This window comes from Artemia sp. Qi Xiang Cuo, chromosome 5 (genome assembly GCF_049724085.1).
Source record: "Artemia sp. Qi Xiang Cuo chromosome 5, ASM4972408v1, whole genome shotgun sequence".
Taxonomy (NCBI): domain Eukaryota; kingdom Metazoa; phylum Arthropoda; class Branchiopoda; order Anostraca; family Artemiidae; genus Artemia; species Artemia sp. Qi Xiang Cuo.
In genome coordinates this window covers 17,455,640-17,480,768 of record NC_142798.1, presented here as the reverse complement: position 1 = coordinate 17,480,768, position 25,129 = coordinate 17,455,640, and the positions used below count along the sequence as shown (strand labels likewise).

Here is a 25,129-nt window from a genome sequence, read left to right as displayed (position 1 = left end):
TCTTGTTAGAAAATTTTATTTCAAGTCATCCACACGGGGTTTTTGGCTACAAACTCGCCCCTCCCCTATCACACTATAACTACTCTAAGAGCTCCTTCCCCCATCAGCCCATCTCCCCAAATATATTTTTTCAGAGATTTCTTGTTATAATTTTTTATTTCAAGTCATCCACACGGGTTTTTCGCTAGCAACTCGCCCCTCCCCTATCACACTATAACTACTCTAAGAGATCTTTCTGCCATCAACCCATCCCCCCCAAATAAATTTGTCAGATTTCATTTTAAAAATTTTTATTTCAAGTCATCCTCACAGGGTTTTGATTAGCAACCCGCCCTCCACGATCTCGCTATAACTACTATAAGAGATACTTTTGCCCTCAATCCATTCCCCCAAAAATATTTTTTCATAGATTTGTTGTAAAAAATTTTTATTTCAAGTCATCCAGACGGGTTTTTCGCTAGCAACACGCTCCTCCCCTATCACACTATAACTACTCTAAGAGATCTTTCTGCCATCAATCCATCCTCCGAAAAATATTTTTTCAGAGATTTCCTGTTAAAAATTTTTATTTCAAGTCATCCACACGGGTTTTTCGCTAGCAACTCGCCCCCCACGATCGCACTCTAACAACTCTCCGAGATCCTTCTGCCATCAACCCCTCCCCCCCAAAAAAAAATTTCAGAGATTTCTTGTTAAAAATTTTTATTTCAAGTCACCCACACGGGTTTATCGCTAGCAACTCGACCCCCACGAACACACTATAACTACGCTCAGAGATCCCTCTGCCCTCAACCCCTCCCCCCAAAAATATTTTTTCAGAGATTTCTTTTTAAAAAATTGTATTTCAAGTCATCCACACGGGTTTTTCGCTAGCAACTCGCTCTCCCCTATCACACTATAACTACTCTAAGAGATCCTTCTGCCATCAACCCTTCCCCCCAAAAGTATTTTCTCGGAGATTTCTTGTTAAAAAATTTTATTTCAAGTCATCCACACGGGTTTTTCGTTAGCAACTCATCCCCCCACTATCACACTAACTACTCTAAGAGATCCTTCTGCCATCAACCCATCCCCCCAAAAATATTTTTTCAGAGATTTCTTGTTAAAAAATTTTATTTCAAGTCATTCACATGGGTTTTTCGCTAGCAACTCACCCCCCCCCCCCACTATCACACTATAACTACTCTAAGAGATCCTTCTGCCATCAACCCATCCCCCAAAAATATTTTTTCAGAGATTTCTTGTTAAAAAAAATTTCAAGTCATCCACACCATAGAGCCACGATCGCAATGAATGGTACTTGTTATCAGAAAAAATGTCAATTGCCAAAAAAAAAAAAAAAAACACGCCATGCTGAATGTGCTTCAAAAACCCATCTGGTTGAAAACGTGTTTGACCACTTTATAGGTAAAGGATTGGTTGCTTTTTGTAATGAAATCGTCAAACCACACTGCCTCAGGCGCAGGTTTTCTTGTCTCGTTTCTTGTACTGTTTAAATCTTATACATGCTTACTACTTCTGGCCTCTCTTGCACTCGGGACAGAATCTTGACTAGCGCCCCTCTTCTTGTCTCTTAGAAAATTTTGAGTTCAAAATTTAAGAATGTTCTCATTTATTAACAAAATTATTTTAAAATTGATCAATTAATAATTTATTTTTGAGTTTATTTATTTTCTATTATTTAAATTGTTTTATTATTGTCAGTTATTATCATTATTATTTCACAAATTACAAAATGATTATAAACGTTAGATTATTTATTTGAAATTTTGCGCCCCTAAAATTTCTTTGCCCGGGATAAGTGCCCCCTCCCCTATAAAAACGCACCATCATGATCTTTAGGTGTGACGGTGACGACGTAACTACCTTACGGCATGACTTTTGATTCTGATAACCCATACCAGTTTCCTTGCATATTAAAATTATTTAGCTCAGACATGTCGTCTGTAGAAAATTTAGATTTGCATAATTTTTTTTTTGTTTCACAATTGAGTTACAACACAACCTTTTATTGTCGTGTTGGCCGCCTCAAAAGATCACTTGATGGCGTGATATGCACCAATTAGGTACAGGGCCGTCACCCAGTATCGTGACCATGATCCTTCATCCTTTCTTCATTTTAATAAGGATCGGTTGCGTATCAGGTGTCGAAAACGACAAAGAAAAACATGAATCAGACAAATCGCTTGTAAGGATACTTTAGCTATGATCTTTGTTACCCATCTAGCATTATTTCCGAGCCGTTGAGCTTGATATACATGGGTAGCTTCGTGTGGCAAGGAGTCCTTTTTCCGTTTTTTTTTCTGGAAAAGATGCTGGATAAACTACTATAATTTTCGGCTTATTAGTAACATATCTAGAGGTATCCCCATGCTAAGGTGTAGTTCACTTATGCGTGTTTATTTACAATGAAAGGAGTGACTATTCACCCTTTGCTTGGGTGCATTTTATTTTTATTTTTATTTTTTTTTTAATTTTTTAATTTTTTAAAAATTATATTTTAATTTTTGCCGGCGTTTATAAACGAGTGCCGGGCAAAAGAAATAATCGAACCTTCTAGCCTTTAAATTAATCCACCCAAAAAAGGAAAGAATTCCTATATTTTTTTTTCGTAAATGAACACAAATGTACCATACTTAAGCCCGCAGGAATTCGTAACAGTCATGAAGGCCCACTAAAGGGCTATCAAGGATTACTTATCAGTCCTGTGTATTAGAGATCAGTGGCTTTCGTGGTATTGATCTCTGTACACGAATGAAAGAAGCTGTGTTATTGCCCAGCTCATCTGCCTCAGAACCAATACCGTTTGGAATTTAAAATACAGATCCTGGCCCTACATGGATTATAAATTACCATCAATAATCAAGGACGTCATATAAGGGGCTATTAAGAGCTATGTCTACAGCATTAAATCGTACGTTTACCTTAACTATCCTGAAACAGTTGAGAAAGGTGAAAGTTATATCTCACCAATGAAACTTTATGGAACTCGTGAGCCTATATCCTACTGTTACTATTAATACTACTAATAAGTCACCGTAGCACTCAATCGCCTGAGGCCAGCACAGCTACGCACGCTCCTCCTCCACCCCAATCTGTTCAAAGTATCCCTCTTTACACCCTCTCAGGAGTTTCCCATTTTCTTCGAATCTTTATTTATGACATCCTCCCACCCCAAACGCGGACGACCTGCTTTTATTTTAGCCATAGAAGGCTCGCCGAAAAGGATAATTTTTGGCTATCTCTCATCCTTCATCAGCAGAACGTGCCCAACCCATCTCAACCCTTCTCTCATTATAGCCTTAGAAAGCGGGATTGAACCACACTTTTCATACAGCCAACTGTTTGAAATACGGTCAGTCAGGCGAATACCCAGAACAACCCATAGGCAATATCACTGGAGAACATCTAGCAAATCTCCATCTGCTTTTCGGAGCGCCCATGCTTCCGAGCCATACTTGACAACTGTCATCACTGTAGCTCCCAATATTCTGATCTTGGCTTGCATACTTATCTTCTTATTCTTCCAAACGTTTTGCAACTGTTAAGGAAACACCCTGGGCCTTGGTTATTCTACTTATAAAATTTTCACTGCTCCCACCATCTTTACTAATAATACTGCCAAGGTAACTGAAGCTGTCCACCTGATCAATCATTTCGTTGTCTAACGGTACTTTTTTATCTTCACTTATTCCTAGCCTTAGTGACTTAGTCTTCTTAACATTTATTTTCAAACGCATTTTAGCACCCTGAACCCGCAAAACCTCTAAAAGTTCATTCATTTTGCTCACATTTTCATCTAGGATACTTAAATCGTCAGCATAATCTAAGTACATGAGAGTTTTTCCTCCCCTTTTGATCCCGTGGTCTCCTATTACCTTTCCTGTGCTTTTTAAGATAAAATCCATCTAAATGATCCATATAAAAGGCAATAAAACACAACCTTGCTTAACTCCTGGTATGTTAACTAATGTTAACTCCTGATTTAATACGAAACCAGCTGCTGATCTCATTTTCTATCTTAATCGCAGCAATGTTATTCTCGTTCATAGCACTAATTACTCTCTCATACCTATCAACCCTCTTACATAAAAAAAAAACACATTATTTGGAGGTGACCTAAGCCATGTAAAAAAACCACGAATTTTCTTAGAGCCATCTTTACCAATAGGAATAAAGAACCCACAAATTTTCACTTCCTCTCCAATTTTCTATAAGGAAGACATAGTTTCCGATAAGGAATTCATATCGATTTTTGTTTTAATTGTATGTGTTAACTTGTAAATACAACAGAGTTAGTGCAAATATGGTCTGAGACTGTGAATATTTTCTAGGATCTGTTGTGTAACTAATTCCCCAATTTTTTAATACATATAATTTCCTGACTTTTCAACTGTGTTGAACAAAATTGCCATATCAAAATGTTGATCGGAAATGATCGGGTTTGGGGGACGGGGGGGGGGTGGTTTGTGGATTCTCCCTCCGATTACTTTTGATTATTAAAAAGGGCCCTAGCCCTTTCAATTTGCAATCGAATGAGCCCTTTTTGAAGTTTTTACGACAACACTTTCAATAAAAACGTTATATGCCCCCAGGGCATAACTTACAACCCTTGCCCTGAGGGCTGTGAGGAAGTGTCCTCCTCAAAAACATAATTTCAAGATCTGTCAACTACGTTGAACAAAATGGCTGTCTCAAAATTTTGATTTGATGTGTTTGGGCAAATGGTGGGTTTGGAAGGGGTGTTAGATGCAATTCCAATCACTTTCGGCTATTAAAAAGGGCGCAAGCCCTTCCAATTTCCAATCGAATGAGCCATTTTCGAAGTTTCTACGACAACTCCTTCGACACGAAATGCCCTGGTCTGAAAGGAACAAACAACCCCCCCCCAAAAAAAAAAACATTGTGCCAACATCGTTCTTTACTTAGGCTGCGCTATTGCCCTGCCTATGATTGTTCAAGTGGTGGGACAAAAACTTTTTTTTCTTCCAACAATTTATCCAGTCTATATTTTTGATTTTCAAAGGTATAGTAGGTATTAATGACATTATCCATGTCAAAATCCAAAACCCAATCATCATCGCTATCATTTTCAATTTGTTCGCTTCGTACACTTCGAATTATCTTTCGTCATTATGAAATACCTATCGTCGAACCTTTTTTTTTTTTTAACAAAGGTATGGTAGGCATTGATGACCTTATCCATGTCCAAATCCCAAACCCAATCATCATCGCTATCATTTTCAATTTTGCCACGTTTTGATTCTCGCTGTCCAGGTTGATTTTCATTGACTTGCTCACATGTTCTGTGTCGCATGTCTTCTCACTGCGTGTGCCTTTGCTTTTCATTTTTGATTTGCTCACATGGTCGATGTCACATGTCTTCTAAACGCGCGTCTTTTCATTTTTATTTTTGACTCACTTACTTGCTCGGTGTCGTATGTCTTCTAACCGCGTGTGTCTTTGCTTTTCATTTTCATTTTTAACACGATTTTATTGTCGTTTTCGCATATATTCTAACCACCCTTGTCTTTGCTCTTCATTTTCATTTTTGACACATTTTTGGAATTTGATTACTTCAGACATTTTCCAATGGCCTTTATTTTAGCTATCCGTATTGGTGTTGTCACAATTGATGGTTCAGGTTGTCGAATTTCTCATTTTATCCCGTTTGATAGTTCAGGTGTTGGTTCCAAAGAATCATCATATATAGTTACTGCAAATGCAAATTTTCTTTTTTTGGGCCTTGCAACAGACATTATATTATATAAATAACTATTGCGTTGGAAACACAACAATCTTATTTATGCTATGCATGACATCATACAAGAAAATACTTATATGATGTCATATATGATGTCATAAGAAATTCTTATATGATGTACTAACATAGTACATGACGTCAATTGTTAAAACCAAAGTTAAGGCTCTTAATGATTTTTCTCAGACTTCTGAATTATCTAGATCCTTTTTTATGCGTGGATATCCCAAGATACTAATTTTCCCGAAAAATATGGAACCGTTTTCGAGAACATACATAGATACATACATATACAATTATTGCTCACATATAAAGATAGTATATATATTATAGAACGTAAGCAACGAGCCAAGCAATAAGGTGAGCCCATCAATAGCAATTGAATATCTGTCTTTTGATACAGTTAAGTATATTTACACTACAAATTAAACTTAAGAAACGTGGGTTTCCGTTTAGGGTTTTGTTCTTGCAATAAGGAAACTTAGAGACTCGCCCCATAGGTTCTCAATAATTTTTTGTGCCGTTCACCGAAGCCAGATTTTCATCGGGTATAAATTCCTAATACTGTTTTAAATTATTTTTTGTATTTTTCTTAAGGATGACGGTGAAACTCTCAACAGCGTTCGAGTACTTGTTAGCCAGTTGTATTCAGCACTAAACGTATCTGAAGTACAGACTAAAAAGGAACGAGAAATCTTAGCGAAACTGGAGAAAATAAAAGACGAACTAGAACCATTAGAAAAAGTAAGAATAATCATCATATTTCTTCTCCCCTTGGTTTTGTTGTCGTTTCTTCTCTCTTTCTCCTATTTTTTCTTCCAGCATTCTCTATGCTGGAAGAAACGGCCGCTTTATTATGGCAAAATCTCTTTTGTTACTTAAATAGGGCACGAGAACAAGCCCGCCTCCTCTCGGTTTCTTTCTCTCTCTCTCTCACTCTCTTTTTTTTCTCTCTCTCCATCTCTTTTTTTTTCTCTCTCTATTTCTATTTCTTTCTCTCTATTTATCTCTTCCTCGTTTTTAAGCTGCACCGTCGTCATAATTGCTGTCTATGGAAACAAAGAAGCAACAGTAAAGCCCGCAACATGCCGTTGCTCAAAATGACAGCTTTTTTAGGCCAATTAAAGGAGTTGTGAAGATTTAAAAGATACATAAGTAGTTAAGAAATTGTGAACAAAATTTTAGCCAAATATTTTTGCGGAATTATCTGCATAGCATTCCGTATGTTCCGTAGATCGTAGTTTTTGTCGGTGAACTGCTTAAAATTCGATAGATCTATCGAATGTTCCCTCGAAGTTGAGACACTGCTTTAAAGTATTTTAGTCGTCGAATGCGGCTTCGAATAGTACCCTATGCACCTTAATCAGTCCAAATTTTGGTGGATAGGCGCGAATAATGATTTAAGAAAACTAAACGTTAAAAGACATGATTAGCACCTTTTTGGGGGAAATAACAGTGAAGGAAATGTGTTATAAAGTCGAAATTCCGATAGTAAGCTATAGGCCTACTCTTGAAGCTTACAGGATCTTAATATGTATTTTCTAGCCTGATTGAATGGTATGTTTTCATTGATCTCATCATTTAAGAATACTCTAAAATATTGTTAAGAAATATTGTAAAACTTTTTTGGAAACCTCTCAAATAGATCGCAATCATTGTGTTCATTTTTAAGCCTCCCGTAGTCCTTTTCGGCCAACCGCCTAGGGCCAAACGGAAAGCAGGCCGTCCACGGTTTGGGTGGAAGGATGTCGTAAAGAAAGATTTAAGGGAAATGGGAATTTCCTGGGAGGGTGTAAAGAGGCCCGCTTTGAATAGATTAGGATGGAGGAGGAGCGTACATAGCCTTATTGGCCTCAGGTGGCTTGGCGCTGCTGAGTTGTTAGTAGTAGTAGTAGTAGTGGTCTATATGACATAGCGGCACACTTGATTCAAGACTTTGTCGCAAGCAAATAGTGACGGGTCACTTACAATCTTGTAGAAAAGTTGGATAACACATTAAAAGTCCTGGTTGCTAACCAGAGGCAGTTTTTGTGGGGAGACAGAGGGGCACTTGCCCCGGGCGAAAAGATTTTAGGGGCGTAAAATTACAAATAAATAATCTAACGGTTATAATCATTTTGTATTATTTATATTTTTATCGAAATAAAGTAAAGGACGCTTTTGGCAAAATTTTGTTAATAAATTACTTTGTCTTTAAATTTGACCTAAAAGTTTTGGGAAGTAGGGGGAGGGGATTCTAATCAATATTTTGACCCAGGCGTAAGAGAGGCCAGAATTGAACCTGTTGCTAACTAAGGGTAAAATTTGACATTGAAGATTTTCTTCGTTTTTTTACGATGGATAACCGAGTTTCTTTTCTACGGTAGTCAGGCGAAACGAAGCGTTTATAATAGGATTTTCTGATATCCATATTTCAAAGGCAGGAATATATTATTTGTGAAACCTCTTTTCTGAATCGAAGTCCGCGTGTGATCATCTCGTATGACTAAAAATGTCAATTTGAGTTGAAGGAAAAAATAATTTTAGCAATTTTTCGTTGGTCGCAAATATAAATGTCAATTGGTTTTACAAAATTCCTGCTCAATACAAAATGATAAACAAAAATCAAATTACTTTTGTAACCATATAAATCTAATAATAATTCAATACGTATCGTTTAAAAAGCAATTTGAATGACACGATGGAAGTAATACCGACCAAATTGCAATCAACATTAATAATACCTATGATATTTAAACAAAAAACGATCATATCTTTTGGATGGGGTCCAGGATACTTTTGGGATGGGGGGGGGGTACAAACCTCGATGGGTTTGAAATACTGTACATTAGATATTTTCTTAATGAATTTTGGCCAAATTTGGTTTAAAAAGATCGCACAGAACGATCGTGGAATGTTGCTGGGTTGAAAATACATATTAGTCCTCTTCTTGTTATAGTCAATACTCCTTCCAGAAATAAAATTTTGGATTGATATTATTTTTATTAATTTATAAAAAATAGTTTATAAAAAATTATAATAAATAATTTTTTTATAATTTTTTATAATTTATAATTTTGTTATAATAAATAATTATAATAAATAAATAATTTATAAAAAATTATAACTATTTTATAAAAAATAGTTTTCTTCGAAATTGTAGTTATTGCGCTTCAAATTATGTTAAAATGATACCCATGTCATGAATTTTGAGGCGTGAGTTTTAACTATAAAACTTAACTATAACTATAAAACTTACTAGTAACATAAAACCTCAAGCAAAATAACGTTGAAGGTGAGTTTGGTCTATGGTAATGAAGGAACATTTAAAAAACACCTGAAAAAATATACGAACAGTGCGTATCTGTGACGAGTTCCACTTCTGTCTGTATCCCTATTGACAAGGGTTCACCTCCACTGTATCTAGGGTTGTCAATTGATGAAAATAGAAGGGTGGGGTGACTTTTTTTTCAAAACCTAGGAGGGGGCAATTTTGTTATTGTCTTTTTCAGTGAAAATACCAAAGAAAGTTATTTTTCAGAATGTAGGGGTAAGAAAATGTAGGGGGCACATGACGTGTCTGCCTCCATCGCAATTGACGCCACTGATTGTATCCCTCAAACTGCGCTCATTGTCCTTGCTGCGCTCGTTAATAAACTAGTCTAATAACTGACCAATGAATAACTTCACCAGTTTAGCGCAGCTATCTACTAATTTACTTTTACAATTGAAAGTCGTTTCTAGCACTGACTCTGCAATATTAAAATGCTAATTTCCTATTTTCTCTTCTGATAAATAACGAATTCTTTTGTTTTAGAATGACAAACCCGAAATACGATAAACATTTATCTACTCTAACGCTGTTGGCAAAGGTTTTCCATGCTAAAAAAAAAGTTAATTTCGAGAGAAAGTGAAATTCGTAAATTGTTTCTTCGGATAGTTTCATGCTCAAAACAAAAGGCGTATTTGCCGTTTTCACGATTTTACGGGAGATCAAAATCAATTTGTGGGGTAAGTTGTTCGGCAGCTGGACTTCACGCTCCCTGAACAGGGTTGCCATCCCTTGTGATTTACCACTAATTCTAGTGATTTTATATTGCCTGAACAAAACAAAAAATCAATATATCAACCATAATATTATTAAAAATCTAGGGATTTTTTTCCCGGGTGACAACCCTACCCATAAGTTTTTAAATTTACAGAAGGGCAAAACTAGGATTTTGAGCTAGATTCTGATCAAAGCCGAATATCGATTTGTAGGGGAATTTCACATCACCGGGTGGGAAAAAAGTCCTCGATTTTACGGAAGAGCGTAAATGTGGTCTTAACCTAGCAGCACCTTGTAGAGAACGAGCCCAGGGTTGCCACTCGGTGAAAAAATCACTAGATTTTTAGTGATTTTTTGGTTGATTTAGCGATTTTCTTCAATAATCTAGTGGTTTATGTGCTGATTTAGTGAGTTTTTTGTTTAGGCAATATAAAAATCACTAGAAATAGTATAAATCACCAGGGGTGGCAACCCTGAACGAACCACATGGAATCGAGCAGTAGAGTCACTCAAATATGATATCATACCACAGAAAAGTGACTTTCCAACAAAATACGCGTGTTATATCATCTTATTGAAAACGCTGAAGGCCTTTTTCTATATGTGACATATATATGTGTAAAGACAAGGAAGGGAGTCTTAAGTAATCCGGGTTGCAGCGGTAGCTAGCAACCTAGTAAGAGAGGATCATGTCCAATGTTTAGAAATATAAAAACCCATAATTCCTATAAATAAGAATCACATCAAAACAAAAAGCACATCCTTAGAACCGCCTTGTCCAAAACCCCTATATAGGAAACTTTCTGTCCCTGGTCTTGAACAGCAAGGGAAATTATATTGGCTTAAAAATCAAGGAAAGTGGCAGCTACTACAGCATTCTGCCTAAACGGCATCTTTTTTTTTCTTTTCCAAGGATAGCTTGGCACTGGAACATCGTAGAGAGTGTTTCAATGGCTCATTTTAAAGGAAATTAATGGGGTTAAAAACTTTTTTAAATAAAACAAATTATTTTTAAAATAGAATCATTTTTTTTACGAAATACTGCATATTTCATGGTAAAGATTGATTAAAGACGTCATAATCGTAGTCTGTTAAGGGGCGATATCCTATTATTAATCTAAGAAGCGGCTTGAATAAAAATGATGACAACGTGGCTTGTTCTTTACTAGGATCTTTATGAGGAAAAGTCTAAGGCTTTTTCCTGTGTGTGATATATTAGTAATAACATCCGAATAATTCGCCTTCGCATCCCAAAGCCTTTATCAGCGAAAAAAAGAAAACAGCCTAATTAAAACATTATAAAAAGAAATCATCATTAACGACCATCAATCATTTGCAATTACCTTCAGGCTAAAATGAAGGATAACAACAAATTTAACCCCTAAAGCAAAGAATATGGGTAACTTATAAGAGTGGGAACTGGCGCTAGTGTTGATAAAAAGAAAACTCAACGCAATTTACCGTTTGGCGGCATTCTGCATTTTTTTTTCAGTGTAAGAATAATACTAATTGATTTAATTTGTCTAGTCGGTAAAGCTAGTGTAGTAATAAATGTCTCATATCAGTTCCTGACAGAAAAATGATGAAAAAGCCAAAAAATGCAAAGTGTCGCCGAACGCTAGAGGGTGTTGATGTTTTTTGCCGACACTAGCGCCAGTTTCCACTCTTATAAGTTATCTGTACTCTTTGCCATGAAGTGCTTGTTATACATAAAATGGTTGTTTTTGTTGGCAGTTCTGCACTTACAGTAAAACAAGTTGCCTTGACTTGTTCTGGAACGAAAATAGTTACAAACAATTAATTATCATTGATGATTTTTTAGCTCTGGAAAACCCTCTTAGTAAAACTAGTCCCTATTTTTCTGTCAGATAATTTTGGCACAAAAACAAAAAGCATTTGCCAAATATTCGTTTTCGATTGACGGTTATTTCGTTCATTACGCTGACCAGTATTTGGTGTTTGGCAAACTCACTGTTCAGTCAATGGATAATTTTATGGATCGTCAAAATTTAACCTGAAAATAATTTCAAAATCAATCATTTCTGTCTTAATTTGCTGTCTTATATAATATACACAACCCCTTGAGGTGTAAAAAACAAATAAAGTAGTTATTCAGCTTTTAAAGTGACAACTTTCAAATTTTAACAAACATCAAAATTGACATCTTTATTATTTTCTAGTTTCTAACTTTCACAAATGATGTCCAAACTTATCATAAATTGTTAATCTTGTATCTGACGTTTGCCAAAATATAATAATAATGAAATATATTTGTCCGACATTGACTGTAAACAAATTACTTTTTTAATATGATTGCAACTTTTTGTTATATTTAGTAGGTTGGAAAAAATAAGTATAATAATTGGATAATTAATTTATTAGATTAATTTAAAATTAACAATATAAAATTAATTTGTAGCATTAAAAAGTAATAAGCATTAAAAAGTAAAAGTAATTTATAAAAAGAAATAATTAAAAATCAGTAATCAAACCAGTATATTAATTAAATATCTAATTAAATTAAATAAATTAAAAATAATTGTATATTATTAGGCTAGCAAGTGCAATGAAGCTGCTTTTATGTTCAATAATTGGAGGGTTCAGTATTCAGTTGAATCAAGTCCGTATTTTTTCTTACGTTTACGGAGTTCGGATGTTTGGTTCATATACGTCGGTCAAATGTTTCAGCTGGTGCTCAAGAACTCAAAATTTAGGGGGAAGCGAAAATCTTCTTTTCATACTTGTTCTATGATCTGAATGCTTGTTCATGCTTGATCAAATAAAAAAAAAGTTTTTTTCGACTGAAAGTAAGGAGCAACATTAAAACTTAAAACGGAAAGAAATTATAATGTGTATGAGGGGGTTCGCCCTCTCGTCAATACCTTGCTCCTCACGCTAAAGTCCGATTTGTTCAAATTCTTTAAGAATGACCGCTGAATCACAAAGGGTTTAATAGCTCTTATAAAAGTATTAAAAAAAACTGTAGCGCAAAGAACGAGATGTTGACGAGGGGGAGAAACCCCTCATATACGTAATAATGACGTCTCTGCCTCTAATTCAATTGATGCCACTGAACAGTGTTTAGTTGAATCAAGTCGTGTTTTTACGTTTTCGAAGTACGGATGTTTGGTACATGTACATCGGTCAAGATGTTTCTCTTGGAAGCTCAAAAAATCTCTTATTTCACCAAAAGCTGTGGTACCTCCGAAAATATGGATTTTCAATAAAAATAAAATATGAATTTAAATGGGGAGTAAACGTAGTTTGTTAAGTATGTTAAGTTTGTTAAGTATATTCCGTTCTGTCTTACGGCTGGTGGATCGACTTGACACTTTCTGGGAAGATCTGTGTTGGGGAGTAAGGGCCTTCGTTTTTGGAGGGGAGGGGGGGGTAAGGTGAATTCTTTTGGGGTAAAATATTTGGTACTGGTGAATTATGCGGGCACCGCGAAAAGAATGTATCAAGGAAACCAGTCACGAAACCCGTCAAACGGGCTATTTGCAAGAGACTGCTATAGATAAATGATTGCAAAGCCGTGGTTTCTCAATGAGTTCATCCTATTTTATTTTATTTCGTTAGCATTAACCAAACTTTACTTCTTCGCGGTGCCCGCATAATGCAGCAGTACCAAATATTTTTTCTTCGGCCCTCAGAAAGAACATAGGACCTACGCCACGATTTCTTTTCATTTTTTCTTTTTATTTTTTGTGTCTTTTTTTCGTAATTTGGGACTATTCAAAATTTGATAGCATTAATGTCAATAAGAATTTGGCTTTTTTGGGCCCTTTTTCTTTGTGTATTTGGGTGCCCTTGGCTCAAAGGCTTCAGCGTATAAGTTTCAAGCTGATTGAAAAAAAAGCTATTTAGCTCTTTTTAGGGCCTCATTTTTTGGGGGTCTGCAAACTCATTTTTGTTATCCATTAGGGTTCTTGTAGTCCTTACGATTGTAATTTTCAAGCCGTTCAACGAGGAAAAATCTTGATATTCCGCAGAAAAAGCTTTGATCTTTTTTTGGGCCCGATTTTCAGGCCGATCAATATTGTTCTTTCTTTTTTTTTCTATTTGGTTCCCAATGACTTGCAGATATAAATTTAAAGCCAATAAAAAAAAGAAGTTTTTTTTACGTATTTTCTGGCTCAATTTTTAACGGGGGGGGGGGGGGGGTAAACCGCACCATAATTTGTTTTTGTGTTTGGGTCTTGAAGCCCCAACTTTTTTTGTATTTTTCTAATTTTTTGGAGTGGTTTTTTGTGCAAAAACTAAAATAGGGTTTTAATGCTCAGAAAAAAAGGGTTTTAATACGCGGAAAAATACCGTTCAGAAAAAAAGATATGGGTGCTTTTCAGGCCCCATATTTAGCGAACCAACTTCTTCTTTCGGTGCATTGGGGTCCAAGAGCTTCCAGGATGAAGTTTCTTAAAAAAAAAAAAAAAATACTCACTAACCATAAAAAATAGCCCATATGTGAGGGTAATTATTTGGGTAAGTTTCAAGCCGTTTCTAATAATTGTCTAAAAAGGAAAGGGGAGAACCGGCTGCCCTTCAGTGATACTCTAAAATGGCACTAGAACATTCAATTTTCAATCAAATAAATGCAGTCATAAGTTTTTATGATCAGACCTTCCGTACAAAGTGACTTAGGGGGGGGGGGGTCCACGAGAGGACTTCGCTCTTCACTAAGTAAACGCAAGGTGTATTGACTCTGGTACAAAATTAAATAAAAAAAAGTTTTTTCAACTCTAAATAAGGAGCAACATTAAAACTTAAAACGAACCGAAATTATTACGTATCTGAAGGGGATTGCCCCTCCTCAACGCCTCGCTCTTTGCGCTAAAGTTTTTTAGTACTTTTAAAAAAGCTTCTTATTAAACGACCTTGTGTTTCAGGAGTCGGTCTTAAAGAATTAGGACAAAATTCAAGCTTAAGCGTAAAGAACGAGGTATTGAGGAGGGGGCAATCACCCTCAGATATGTAATAATTTCTGTTCATTTTAAGTTTTAATGTTGCTCCTTACTTTTAGTTGAAAAACTTTTTTTTTACATTTAATTTCTGATCGTTTTTTAAATAATGCCAAGAAACCTGGCCCCATCTCCACGGGGAAATCCCCCTCCCCATGAAAATATCCTCTAGATAATTCAATCCTGGTGAAAATTACCCCGGACAATTACCCTTAACAACTCATCGCGTAAAATTGGGACGGAAAAGAGAAAGCAAGACATATAAAAAGAATTTTGTATAGGAGTCCTGGCAAATTCCACAGTGTATAATTTAGTCTGACATATCAAACCCCTGGAAACTTCCGTTTCATGGAAAATTCCCTAGTGGAAAAAATCCCCGCAGAAAATACCCCCCGCCCACACCCGAAAATATATACATACTTCCCAATAACAAATACTATGCGTAAACAATGGGCAAAATGTAGAACTTAAAAAACTTTTCCCCTAGGGCTGTGGGGGCGGGGGTTATGTTGTATCCAAAGGAATAGTTACTGGGCCTTTAAACTATGATGAACAAACTGGCTTTTTCAAATTTTTTATCGGACGCTTTTGTGAAAAAAAAGGGGGGGGTCATGTTATATCCAAAGGCATAGTTACTGGGCCTTTCAACTATGATGAACAAAATGGCTATCTCAAAATTTTGATCGGACGATTTTGGGAAGGGGGGGGGGGGCTAGTTGCCCTCCAATCCTTTTGGTCACTTAAAAAAGGCAATGGAACTTTTGATTTTCCTTCTAATGCGCCTCTAAAAATGTTCTAGGACCACGGGGCTGATACGATCACCCCTAAAAAAAAATAATAAAAAATAAACACGCATCCGTGATCTTTCTTCTGGCAAAAAATTCAAAATTCCACATTTTTGCAGATAGGAGCTTGAAACCTCTGCATAAAAGTTTCCGGGTATGCTGAATCTGATTGTGTGGTTTTCGTTAAGGTCCTATGACTTTTAGGGGGTGATTCCCCCTTTTTTCGAAATCAGGCAATTTTTTTCAGGCTCGTAGCCTTTAATAGGTAACACTAAATTAATTAAACTTATATATTTGAAATCAGCATAATAAGCCGATTCTTTTAAGACATCAATTGATATAAAAATCCCGTTTTTTAGTGTTTCGGTTACTATTGAGCCGGGTCGCTACTTACTTGCAGTTTGTTACCACGAACTGTTTGATATATGTGTGTAAAACATATAAAATGGGTATATACAATTTCAAATGTCAATAAAATATTTTTAAAAAAACTAAATATCTTTTCGTCTTGTAGGAACGGGAATCAATTGCTCAACGATGTAAACGACGTACAAATGTTTTATCTTGGGTAGGCTTAGGCCTAATGGCAGTGCAGTTTGGTGTTTTAGCTCGACTGACCTGGTGGGAGTATAGCTGGGACATTATGGAGCCTGTAACCTACTTCGTAACCTACGGAACTGCAATATTGGTCTATGCTTATTATGTTTTAACAAAACAGGTAAGTGGCTCGAGTAAAATCCCTTTTTGAGGGATATTAGAGAGGGAGTAGCGACGTAGTTAGAGACGTTGGAAAGTAGAGAGACGTTAGAGAGTTAAAGAGTAGTATGACAAGCTCTTGGTAATTTAAGCAATATCTTATGTTATTGTTTTTTCTTTCATAATATGAAAGAAAAAACAATAAAAACTCAAAATTGAACAATTAATTCGAAATCACCGAAACTCATATAAGCCTGACTGGCAGTAACAGAGCCAACTGGGCGTAACGACCAATACTGGCCGTATCTCTGTTTAAAAACAAAGATCTTAATAGTGGCCTTCATCCTGTTTGAAAAATTGTAAGTACTCTTAACTAATTTTTCTGTTACCTGTTTATCGTTTTCCAAATTACCCTCTTGACTATCCCACTCTTGACTCTCGTATTTCGAATTTTATTTATGCACCAATATCCAGGTGACAGTTAGAGCATTAGGAATGAAATCTGAGATATGTATTACATAAGGAAAAGCAGTATAAATACCCCACCCCCCACCCAAAAAAAGTATTTAACAGATAGTCTGTAGCGTATATATTGTTCATCTGCGTTAATTATGTGTGTAATTTTCGATCTTTTCTTACTAGGCTAAGCTTCTTTACGAACGGATTGGTTTTTTATAATACGAAAGAAAAAACAATAAAATTTCTTAATTGAATAATTAATTCGAAATTACCGAAACTCATATAAGCCTTACTGGCAGTAACAGAGCCAACTGGGCGTAACGCCCAATACTGACAAAATCTCTTTAAAAACAAAGATCTTAATAGTGGCCTTCATCCTGTTTGAAAAATTGTAAGCACTTTTAACTAAAAATTATAAGCATGAAAATCTTGATGTTTGCTGGAAGAACAATTGTTTTAATTATCAGACCTGTCTTCCTCTCCGGAGAAATCACCTTACACCCCTTCTCCCTAAAAATTTAGATGATATACACCGGTTTAAAAGCACGGAATTTACTTTTGAAACTTAACCCTATTTCAGTTCAGCGGTGCTATGCGGAATATTTACTATTAATCCCACCTTTTCCTCGTCATCAACAGGGCAGTTGCACAGCTTTTTAAACTAATTGATCTGACCAAAGAGTAATTTAGGTGCCAAACAGAGAAATTTATTTTAAGAAAATATGAATTTTCATCTAAACATATGCCATAAATTGTAAATCGTATTCTAATATTTTGTAACTATTGATGATGGTGATGAAGGTTGGGAGGGCTAATCCGCTAGATGTGCTGTTCTTATCTACGGTCAATTAAAGAAGATAATATTTGGAAACTATGTCTAATAGTAATTAAGAGTTTCGTATTTAAGTTTATTTTTAAATTTAAAATTGACTAACTTATGTTTATTATTTTATTATTTTAAGATTATTTAGGGTACTGTTTAATTAGCTGGAACCCACGCGACGTATTATATAGGGAAGATGCTTAAGAAACTAGTCAAACGGATTTCTTTCAATAGAGAATTGGATTGCAAACCGTGGTTTGTCATTGCGTTTACAACATTTTAACTTTTGTTTTCTGGGATTTAGGGGGGGGAGGTACCTAGGTTAGTTTAGGTTGCGTTTTTAATGTATGGATGCCTGTCAATTAGCTGGCTCCCACGCGAGAAGTCAAGTTTGGTTAATGCTAATGAAATAAAACAAAATATGATGAAAATATAATAGTTTAGAAACAAATTTGGGCTATACGTTTGCACATTAGGGGGTGGGGTGGGGGGTTGGGGTAAAGCATATCACATATTAAATACGTAACCTAACCTAACCTAGGTCCCTTTTTTCCCCTAAACCCAAAAAAACAAAAGTTTAAATATTGTAAATGCACTGACAAACCTCGGTTTGCAATCCAAGTCTCTATTGAAAGAAACAAGTTTGACTAGTTTCTTAAGCATCTTCCATATACGATATATTGTGTGGGTTCCAGCTAATTAACAAATACCAATATAAGTTATGCTTTACCCTCCACCCCCTAATGTGCAAATATATAGCCGGAATTTGTTTCTAAACTATTATATTTTCATCCTATTTTGTTTTATTTCATTAGCATTAACCAAACTTCACTTCTTGCGTGGGTTCCAGCTAATACAACAGTACCTTATATAGAGTTTGTATTTTATATTTAACATTATATCTCAAAATTGTGTGCTAAATATTGTAATTTCTCTGGAACGAATTTATCTCCTCCTCGCTGGAGTATTCTTTGTTATCAGTGGCGTCGTTTGGGGTGGCATGGGGGTAGTTGCCCCCCCAATAAATTGGAAAAAACCTATTATATAGTCCATGCCCCTTGACTCTCTGGATGTGGAACTTTTTTGCCCCATCAATAAAAATGCTGGAGCTACGCCCCTGTTTGTAATAAAAACATCATGTATAAGCCTACATATTAAGTTTTATCATCCCTAGTAGCATCAATCCTTTCTTAAAGGCGACACAAAAAAACAAGAGTAAATTGAGCTGTAAAAAGTTTTGTCGATCCCCTTTTTGTAATCTCGGGTTGTTGCGCTCTTTTCTGGGTAGATTAATGATTATAATATGGTTTTTTACTGTCGGTAGTCTTGCGAGAATATTGTTTTGGAAGAAAGTTTGTTCTGTGGATTGAGTAAAGTGGTGCTAATGGGTGAAAACCTTCAGTTTGAAAGCCTTCAGGCGAAATTCAAATGAGATATGTATACAATTTCTACTGATTTTACTTCCGCGCTTATGATTGTAAAAAACATCAAAGCTCTTTAAGGCATAATAATATTCTTAACCAAAAGGCTGGCTATTATCTTTATAAGTTCTGTAATAGCTCTCCAAATTGTGGCTACAATTGTCTTGCCCAAAATTGTTACATCGCCTCGCGCATTTCGTTATTTATTGCATCAAAATGTATATGTCAAGTTCAGCCGATTAATCTTGCCCTGTCAAAATCAAAATTATTACTCTGTTGCATTGGTTTAGTACAAGTCCGAAAACACTTTCGCTTCAAAATCTTTATGGTCTTGATTTTTGTTCAAGTTTTTTTTTTTTTTTTTTTTTTTTTTTTTTTTTTTTTTTTCGAAAATAATGTAAGTCTTTCTGCTTCTCCTTTCTGGTGCAGGGTTGTCAAAACTTTTAGGGACAAAAGTGTCCAAATCGGCCAAAAAGCGACAATTTTAGTGTCCCCCTAGAAAATTAACCAATATACAGGGTTGCCACTATGAATTTTCAAAACCTATGAAAAAAAGTTCCGAAAAACCTGTTCGCAAAGACATCTATAAGAAGAATCCCCAAGACGTTACCAAAGCTTAAAAGTAAAGTACAAAATTAAAAGCAGTCGTATTTAGGCCTAGGCTATAAAAAAGAAGAAAATAAAGACATTTGGTTTTGATTTGGAAAAGTGTTCTTTTTTTCAAAAAGCTGCCTTTTTGACCCAATAGTGTCCCCGTGTCCCTCAGAGTGAAAAAGTGTCCAAAAGCCACTAAGTGTCCATTTGGCATCCCATTTCTGGTGATGTCTGGTTTACACTGATGATCATCTAATATTGGCATGCGTGTACTGGTAAGCGTGTGGCCAAGTCTTCCAGAGCTAAGGGTTCACTTTGGGGGGAGATGGAAGAAGCGTGTCTTTACTATAAACTATTCATTTATTCTACAAAGCCTATATACATGGTTTGAACACAAACGCAAGAGAAAAACATTACAGAAGTACTGCATAATAGGAAATAACTTAAACACTTCGGAAATCCGTATATAAATGATTTCCAAGGTTGTTAGAAACACGTTCTACTATATTAGAATTGTCCGATTTCCATCTGGTATTATAATTCTAGTTTTTTCTGATTGCCATTTCCACAAGACAAAGCATCATAAATTATATAAACTCGTGTCCTGCTTAGAGTTCTAGAATCCAATATACATTGCAAGATAAAATTGGCCCACATTGCATTAAAATTAGGTGGTATATCTCCTGTTCCAAGACTTACACTCAAAAGTTTATAATAACGTCGGGCTACAATTAAATAAAAAAAACATGTTTTTTTAACTGAAAGTAAGGAGCGACATTAAAACTTAAAACGAACAGAAATTATTCCGTATATGAAAGGGGCTGTCCCCTCCTCAACGCCTCGCTCTTTACGCTAAAGTTTTTCTTTGTTTAAAAAAAAATAGAGTTGTGAGAAAGTCAAACTTTAGCGTAAAGAGCGAAGCGTTGAGGAGGGGGCAGCCCCATTCATATACGGAATAATTTCTGTTCGTTTTAAGTTTTAATGTCGCTCCTTACTTTCAGTTAAAAAAACATGTTTTTTTTATTTAATTTTTGAATGTTTTTGAATAAATGCAGGTTTTGATCTTGGCTCACCGTACATGAATAATTAAAACAAAATTTTCATGTTAATTTACTTTTATTTGGTTAAATTTCTTTCTCGAAACTTTTTTAATTTTATTTACGAACGTTTTTATTAGTAATAAACATACGTAACTTACGAATTAACTTACGTAACTTACGAATTAACTCTATTCATATATTTTTAATGCGTATATTAGGGGGTTCGCCCCCCTAGTCAATACCTTGCTCTTTAAGCGAAAGTTCGAATTTTGTTCCAATTCTTTAAAAATGACCGCTTAATCACAAAGGCCGGTAATTAGAATAAATAGCTCTTATGAAAGTACTAAAAAATCTTTGGCTTAAAGGGTATTGACTAGGGGGTGAACCCAATCATATATTTAATATTTTCTGTTCGTTTAGAGTTTTGATGTTGCTGCTGTTGCAGTTGAAAAACTTGTTTTTTTATATTTAATTTCTGATCTTTTTTTAAATAATGCTGGGAAGTCCGGCGTCCCCTTCATAGTAATGTCCCTTCCCCCATGAAAACTTCCTTCATGGAATAAAAGACATACTTATAATATTTTCAAACATGCTAAACAAAATGGCCATCTCAAAATTTTGATCAGGTGACTTTGGGAAAAAAATGAGCGTGGGAGGGGGCCTAGTTGCCCTCCATTTTTTTGGTCACTGGTTACTTAAAAATAGCACTAGAAATTATGATTTCCATTCCAATGAGCCCACCCACCATATTCTAGGGCCACTGGGTCAAATCTATCACACCTGGGAAAAAAAAAAACAAAACAAATAAAAACGCACCCGTGATATTACGTATGGCTAAAAATGCAAAATTCCCCATTTTTGTAGATAGGAGCTTGAAAACTGTACAGCAGGGTTCTCTGATACGCGGAATATGATGGTGTGATTTTCATTAAGGTTCTATAACTTTTAGGGGGTCTTTCCCCCTTTTTTCGGAAATCAGCCAAATATTCTCAGGCACGTAACTTTTGATGGGTACTTATATATTTGAAATCAGCATTAAAATCTGATTCTTTTGATGTATCTATTTGTATCAAAATATCCTTTTTTAGAGTTTCGGTTACCATTGAGCCGGGTCGCTCCTTACTTACAGTTCGTTACCACGAACTGTTTGATTGGCAAGACCGGCTTTGGTTTAGTGCCTCGTATATTTTGAGATTTAATATGCTAAAATGCTTATTTTAGCTTCAAACAATTAATCATGTCGTTTGAAAATTAAACTGTTATAGCCTAAACAAGATTGGCACAAAAGTATGCGTTAAGAGAATTCATCACCTTAAAATAATTTTGCGAGCCTCTGAGTCGGCTGACCATCACGAAGACAAAGGGTCCATCAGCGAATTCGTCCCCTGTATCGGCAAGGTTTTCAATCAAAGCAAGTAGCACCCCAGAGAACTCCCAAAGCTGTGAAATTGCCCAAATTATATTTCCTTTGAGCTGGTTTTTAGCGTTTTTTCTAGCAGGTATATTAGAATATTTTTTGGAACTGTCCTTTCCTCCACTTTAGAAAGAAAATTTTGTTCCGTTTGATCGAAGAAACGGAATTTTCACTTTCTGAAGATACAGATTTCATCAAAAACTGAATATCTCTATCTCCGGGACAAACAGGGAGAACTTTAATGTTTTGTTTCTAAGATTTCTGGGAAAGTGGGTGTCGGGTTCCACTTCTTATTTCTTATCCAAACTCCACAAGCTTTGGCAAGACTGCCCAATCAATTCTAGATAGTTTGGATACAAAAAACCTAAAAAGTTAATAATGGACAAGATTGGGTGATCTTTTAAGGTATCGTCTGTCCTTAAACCATAATTCGTTTATTCTATTCTAATACTACAACTAACAACTCATCGTAGCAGCAAGCCGCCTGGGGTCAACACGGCTGCACTTCCTCCTCCATCCTAACCCAGTCTAAGTTTCAAACTCTACCCCCTCCAACGAATTTTTCTGTTTCATTTAAGTCCTTTCTTATGACCTCGTTCCATCCCTTGCGAGGACCCCTGATTATCATTTAGTCCCAGAGGAATAGCTAAAAAGTATGATTTGTACAACATATCATCCTTCTTTGTAAAACTTTACCTAACCATCATTTTTTATTATCATTATTATCATTGTAAACATGGAAGCTGGGATTAAACCGCATTTTTCATGGTGCTTACTGTTTAATTATAAATAAATGGGTATTTGTTGTTTTGTGTAATTATAATATTTATTTTGTTTTTATTCATTTATAAATTTTATTCTATCATTTTATTATTAATATTTATATGATTTTTTTATATAAAAACTCAAAAAGCTTTGCGTTTCTATATTGAGATTTAAATCAGTTTTCTCATATTTTTGCTTATTTTTGAAGACAATAGTCGTAAACTTGGTCCACCTAGTTGCATTCGCGGTTGTAATGCAGCATTGAACAAGTGTGTGAACTTGTTGATTCAAAAAAATTAGTGCCTAAACCACATCTGTAAAATTGTTTGTTAAACCCCAATTATATTTGTTATGTTAACCTTCCTCTTGACCAAGTGTTGACAAGGGTAGAACCGAATTTATTTCACATGGTTTTTACACGCCAATATTCTCACAACCGGAATTTCTTCTTTTTTATCGTGAGGTTTATAACAGTTTTACCATATTTCGCTTATTTTTGAAGGTTGTGGTCGTGAACTAGGCTCCCTCTTAGTAAAATCCACCGTCGGAAAACTAAAGTATTTAATAAGGGTAAATGTACTGATTCAAATAATTGGTAAAATCACATTAGCGTCATAATGTTTGTTAACCCTCAATTCAATTTTTCTGTTACCTTTTTATCGTTTTCGAAGTTACCCTCTTGACTACCCCACCCTTGACTCGCGTATTTCGAATTTTATTTATGCACCAATATTCCCATAACCAGAATTTCTGCTTTTCTGTGTCGAAAAAAAAATAGAAATATTAGAAAAATAGAAAAATAGAAAAAAAATAGAATATTAAGTTACATTTTTATCCCTTTTAAAGTCTCTTGTTACTTGGCCCCGTGTTTCTTACTTGTCCTCGTACTCGCTGTCAGAACGAAACGTTTTCATGGGGTTTTCACTGACAACTATGTCATAAATAATTTCTGAGACCACACTGGCTAATCATGATAAAACATAGAATCGCGCAGAAAAACGAGGACAATTAACAGCCATTTTCGGTTTTTTCACTGGCTGTTAATTGTCCTCGTTTTTCTTCGCGATTTTGTGTTTTAAGTATGTCATAATCAGTGACTGGCAAGCATTGTCATTTGTCAATTTCTATGTTGGCATTTGAAACAGTTCTGTCATTTTCCGATTTTTCTATGGGCCTCGGTCGTGAACTAGGTCCCCATCTAGTAAATCCATGGTTGTAGCAATCCAGTATTGAACAAGCGTGAACAAGCGTGAGGGAATCAAAAGAATTCGTTTCTAAGCCATTTTAGTGCAGATTTTTACCATCCAATTCTAAATTTCAGTCTTACCACTCTTAGCACCCAAATCTTAAGTTTCTACCTTACCTTTTGCAAAGTTACCTTCTATATTGACTTTATTCATTTTGGAAAAAAAATGTGTATGTTAATGATTTTTCAATTTCCCGAAGCCAGTTCAGTAGTGTCAATTATTGGAGGACATGTATCCCATAAATCTTCCCCCCCCCTTCTGATTTTGAAAAATACCGTTATCGCGGTGGGGTGTTTATGGGAATTTTCAGCGAAAATTAAAAAAAGTCAAGTTTATTCCCCCTAGATTTAAAAAAAAAATGCATTTTGCCCGTCTCTAAAATTTTGTGAATTGACACCACTGAGCTGGGCTGCCACCCGATGAAAAAAATCGCTAGATTTTACTGATTTTTGGTTGATTTAGTGATATTCTTCAATAATCTAGGTGATTTATGTGCTGATTTAGTGTTTTTTTTTCTTTTTTTAGGCAGTATAAAAAATCTCTAGGAATAGTGATAAATTACTAGGGGTGGCAACCCTGCCACTGAGGCAGGTATGATAGCAGATATGTTTTATTAGATGGTTTGTACTTGAAAAAAAAAAAATAAGAGACAGTGGATTGAAGACACCTGCCAAGGTCAGGTGGTTACAAGTTTTTATATTTTTTGATTTTCTCTTTAACCCTTGAGCTGCTCTTTGATAGCAATAAAATCTCTTTACTGCGTATAAACATGGGCTGCGTCATTAATTTTTAGCAAGCCAGTACCTTGAGTGAAAGTGAATTCTTGAACTTGAGATGTCTGAAAAAAGGTAAATGAAGTAGTAAAACTGGATTGCATCTCAACTGGGGCAGTAATTACTGTCGGAAATTTGACAGGTGTCAGTATTTGAGGGTTTGGGTCCAAGCATGTTGCTTTGTTATGCCCATGTCAAATGTTCACAGACAAGAATAAATATCAATTCATTGTTAGGTTCATTTAGTATATTGAAATTTAAATCAGTGTCAGAGGTTGAAATTTGACTGAAACGGGAAAATAGATTCAGACCATTTGTCGCCACAAGGAAGATTATTTCAGAAAGGAGTGGACCTAGCCAAGAAAC

The 25,129-nt window shown here is 35.4% G+C and overlaps 1 protein-coding gene across 1 annotated transcript in view; it reads left to right on the top strand.

The window, feature by feature from the left end:
• MCU (mitochondrial calcium uniporter) overlaps positions 1-25,129 on the top strand; it is a 217,504-nt gene that overhangs the window by 186,487 nt on the left and 5,888 nt on the right. Inside the window, exons 5-6 of the mRNA XM_089089379.1 lie at positions 6,359-6,505; positions 16,046-16,249. Coding sequence (XP_088945505.1) covers positions 6,359-6,505; positions 16,046-16,249 — 351 coding nt within the window. The remainder of the gene's footprint in view (positions 1-6,358; positions 6,506-16,045; positions 16,250-25,129) is intronic.